At 30.7% G+C, this 4,968-nt stretch overlaps 1 protein-coding gene across 1 annotated transcript; it reads left to right on the top strand.

Annotated features, from left to right (window-relative positions):
- The first annotated feature begins 296 nt into the window (after positions 1 to 296).
- Positions 297 to 953, top strand: LOC137660031 (uncharacterized). Its single transcript, XM_068394760.1, has one exon. It carries the CDS (start codon positions 297 to 299, stop codon positions 951 to 953), a length of 657 nt encoding a protein of 218 aa, XP_068250861.1.
- The last annotated feature ends 4,015 nt before the right edge of the window (positions 954 to 4,968 follow it).

The following is a 4,968-nucleotide window of genomic DNA, read 5'->3' as shown; positions in this document are numbered from 1 at the left end:
CAATGTGATACTGTAAAGAAGCAACATGTTACTACAAAGAAGCAATATGTTACTGCAAAGAATTAACATGTTGCTGCAAAAGAAGCAACAAGTTACTGCAAAAAAAGCAACGTGTTACTGCTAAAAAAGCAACATTCTACTGCATAGGAGCAACATGTTAGTGCAAAAAAACGTGTTACTGCAAACAACCAACATGTTACTGTAAAAAAGCAACATGTTACTGCAAAGAAGCAACATGTTACTGTAAAGATGCAGTGTTGTTATGTAAAGAAGCAACGTGATACTGTAAAGTAGCAATGTGTTATTGCAAAGGAGCAACACATTACTGCAAAGACGTAGCGTGTTACTGCAAAGATGCAGCGTGTTACTGCAACGAAGCAACGTGTTACTGCAAAGAAGCAACGTGCTACTGCAAAGAAGATACATGTTACTGTAAAGAAGCCACATTCAATGTAAAGAAGCAAAGTGATACTGTAAAGAAGCAACGTGTAACTGCAAAGAATCAACGTGTTACTGTGAAAAAGAAACATGTTACTGCAAAGAAGAAACGTGTTACTGCAAAGAATCAACGTGTTACTGTGAAAAAGAAACATGTTACTGCAAAGAAGAAACGTGTTACTGCAAAGAATCAACGTGTTACTGCAAAAGAAGCAACGTATTACTGCAAAGAAGTCACATGTTACTGCAAAGAAGCAACGTGTTACTGTAAAGAAGCAACGTGTTACTGTAAAGAAGCAACGTGTTACTGCAAACAACCAACATGTTACTGCAAAGAAGCAACATGTTCCTGTAAAGAAGCAACATGTTACTGCAAAGAAGCAACATGTTACTGTAAAGAAGCAACGTGTTCCTGTAAAGAAGCAACATGTTACTGCATAGAAGCAACGTGTTACTGCAAAGAAGTCACGTGTTACTGCAAAGAAGCAACGTGTTACTGTATTGAAGCAACTTGATACTCTAAAGAAGCAATGTGATACTGAAAAGAAGCAACATGTTACTACAAAGAAGCAATATGTTACTGCAAAGAAGTAACATGTTGCTGCAAAAGAAGCAACATGTTACAGCAAAGGGAGCAACGTGATACTGGTAAGAGGCAGCGTGTTACTGTAAAGAAGCAATATGTAACTGCAAAGAAGCAACATGTTACTGTAAAGAAGCAACATGTTATTGCAACGAAGCAACGTATTACGTATTACTACAAAAGAAGCAACGTGTTACTGAGACGAAGCAACGTATTACTGAAATGAAGCAACGTGTTACTGCAAAGAAGCAACGAGTTACTGAAACGAAGCAACGTGTTACTGCAAAGAATCAACGTGTTATTGAAATGAAGCAACGTGTTACTGCAAAGAAGCAACGAGTTACTGAAACGAAGCAACTTGTTACTGCATAGAAACAACGTGATAATGAATCGAAAGAACGTGTTACTGCAAAGAAGCAACGTGTTACTTAACAGAAGCAATATGATACCGTACTGAAACGAAAAGTAAAAAAAAATAAACTATGAAGGAAATATTACTGTTATGAAAGCAACATAAACAAACAACTGACAAGCTATAAAATGAGACAGAAGTTCTTGAAAGCACAATAGTTACCCCACTGGTCATCCATTGGTCATCACGCATTACTGTGACACTTTTGATATATTATTATCACTTTGATCATTTTATTGAAACCAAAATTTTCCAATAGCATCAACCTATAATAAAAAAAGTTAAGTTATAACTTTTTCGTTGATATCTTAGAAAGTAAACGGCTGAACTAAAAAAAAAAAAAAAAAAAAAAAAAAAAAAGTTTACCCCAGCAAATGGATCAATATCCATAAACGCAACTTTGAAGTATAAATTTCAGACATAAGAGACTAAGGCTCAGATATGGCGTTAAGCAAAAAAAAAAAAAAAAAAAAAAACCTTTATAATAAGCCAGCGATGGTATCAATACGTTTTCATATTGGTTAGAGTCTAGTCACCCACCGCAAATAAATTTCACTACATCAAATCAAGACGATTCTTGCTTTATTCAACTGGAAATCTGGTTATTCTTTTAATAGTTTCACTTTGTTAAGTTCAAAGGTCATTGGGACTCTCTCTCTCTCTCTCTCTCTCTCTCTCTCTCTCTCTCTCTCTCTCTCTCTAGCTTGAATATACGAAACAATGCTCAAGCATGAATGCATACACAAGCACAGTATATATATATATATATATATATATATATACTGTATATATATATATATATATATACAGTATATATATATATATATATATATTCATATATTTATATATACACACATATATATGTATATATATATATATATATATGTGTGTGTGTGTGTGTGTGTGTGTGTATTCTAATTCTATCACTAACGATCAAGATTTTTCCATTTTTTTTTCAAATATGTCATAGTTAACCTTTAATATATAATTCACCACCACCAAACCACATTCTGTACCAACATTCACATATAATGTATATATATATATATATATATATATATATAAATTATGTATACATATTTGTAAGTGTAACGTGTGAGCGAGTACATGTAGGATACCTGAGAGAGAGAGAGAGAGAGAGAGAGAGAGAGAGAGAGAGAGAGAGAGAGAGAAATTACCAGCAAAAAGTGTTAGAGGAATGTTCTCCAAAGCTGATTAGCCTCAGAATTTGAACAAAATTCCCTCACCGCCGCCCCCCCCCCCCCCCGCGCTCCTTTGAGAGAAATTGCTTTTGAATTAATCATAGCTGGATACTAATGAAAAGAAAATTTTTGATTCGTGATTGGTCTGCCTCTAATCGATTGATACCTGGAGTGACATTTCGACAGTTTTGTGAAATTAGCCGGAATTAATTATTGAAAAAAGAAATACTGGACTTTGATCTTTGATGAGGTTCAAGTTAGGGTTCGAGTGTTATTTCAAAAGAACAGTAATTTCGTTCAATATTACTATCATCAGCTAACTTGAATAAAACACCATGGCTTGTCTAATAATGTTGGGATTTAAAAATTCACAATTATATACGCTGTATGTCTAAAAAAAGGCAGATGTTTTCGCACTTTTTATAAAGTGCCTCTTCGGCTGAAGAGGTACTTTGTAAAAATTACGAAAGCTTCTGCATATTTTAAATATACAACGTATATATAATTGTGAATTTTTAATTCCCCACTATCATTGGCATTATAATTATCATCATCACCATCATCATCATCATAAGCTAAGTAGCAGCTGAATTAGAAAATTCAAATGATGAACAATTTTCGCTTCTCCAGGTACAACAGTATATTTTTTTTAGGCTTAAAGTTGGGCCACGAAAAACAACATGCTATTCAAAAGAAAGATTTATGGGAAAATCTTTTTAATTATTTAATTATCTTACTATTTGATCGAAGGTCATAGTTGGTTGGTTTATATGAAACTAATAAGAAAATAAATTAAATATGGTTTTTAAACCTATAAGAGTCCCAGATTACTTCTAGTTTAGCCTTTCAACACCAACTAAAAATGTTTTAGCTGCTCAGATCATGATTAATATTTTGTATAACCAAAATACATTAGATTTGCAAGTAATATTCCTTATAACCAAAAATAATATATTATATTTGCGAGTAATATTTCGTAAAACCACCACAATATATTAAATTGCAAGTAATATTTCGTATAACCGAAATAATATATAACATTTTTGAATAATATTTCGTATAAGCAAAATTATCAAATTTGTGAACAATAATTCGTATAACCAAAACAATATATTAAATTTGCGAGGAATATTTCACATAGCCAAAATATATTAAATTTGCGAGCAATATTTCGTATAACCAAAATATATTATATTTGCGAGTAATATCTTGTATAACCAAAACAATATATTAAATTTGCGAGTAATATTTTGTATAACCAATGTAATATATCAAATTTACGAGTTATATTACGTATAACCAAAATAATATATTAAATTAGCGAGTAATATTTCGTATAACCAAAATAATATATGAAATTTGCGAGTAATATTTCGTATAACCAGAATCCTATATTAAATTTGCGAGTAATATTTCGTATAACCAAAATCATATATCAAATTTGCGAGTAATATTTCGTATAACCAAATGATTATATTTGCGAGTAATACTTCGTATAACCAAAATAATATATTAAATTGGTGAGTAAAATTTCGTATTACCAAAATCATATATTAAACTTGCGAGTAATATTTCGTAAAACCAAAATCATATATTAAATTTGCGAGTAATATTCCGTATAACCAAATGATTAAATTTGCGAGTAATATTTCGTATAACCAAATGATTAAATTTGCTAGTAATATTTCGTATAACCAAATTAATATATTAAATTTGCGAGTAATATTTCGTATAACCAAAACATATTAAATTTGCGAATAATATTTCGCATAACCAAAATATATTAAATTTGCAAGCAATATTTCGTATAACGAAAATATATTAAATTTGCGAGCAATATTTTGTATAACCTAAATTATATTAAATTTGCAAGCAATATTTCGTATAACCAAAACTATATTAAATTTGCGAGTAATATTTCGTATAACCAAAACAATATATTAAATTTGCGAGTAATATTTCGTATAACCGAAGTAATATATCAAATTTACCAGTTATATTACGTATAACCAAAATAATATATTAAATTTGCGAGTAATATTTCGTATAACCAAAATAATACATTAAATTTGCGAGTAATATCTCGTATAACCAAAATCATATATTAAATTTGCGAGTAATATTTCGTATAACCAAATGACTAAATTTGAGAGTAATATTTCGTATAACCAAATGATTACATTTGCGGGTAATATTTCGTATAACCAATATAACAGATATTAAATTTGCAACAGGAATCGAAACTCTACTCAACAATTATCGTTAAAGATTACGAACAGGTATAGAAGCCTAGTAATTTCTACCCAGCCTTTCATTTCCAGAGACCTATATGG

This window comes from Palaemon carinicauda, chromosome 20 (genome assembly GCF_036898095.1).
Source record: "Palaemon carinicauda isolate YSFRI2023 chromosome 20, ASM3689809v2, whole genome shotgun sequence".
Taxonomy (NCBI): domain Eukaryota; kingdom Metazoa; phylum Arthropoda; class Malacostraca; order Decapoda; family Palaemonidae; genus Palaemon; species Palaemon carinicauda.
The sequence above is the reverse complement of the archived record's forward strand: the minus strand, read 5'-3'. Positions and strand labels throughout refer to the sequence as shown.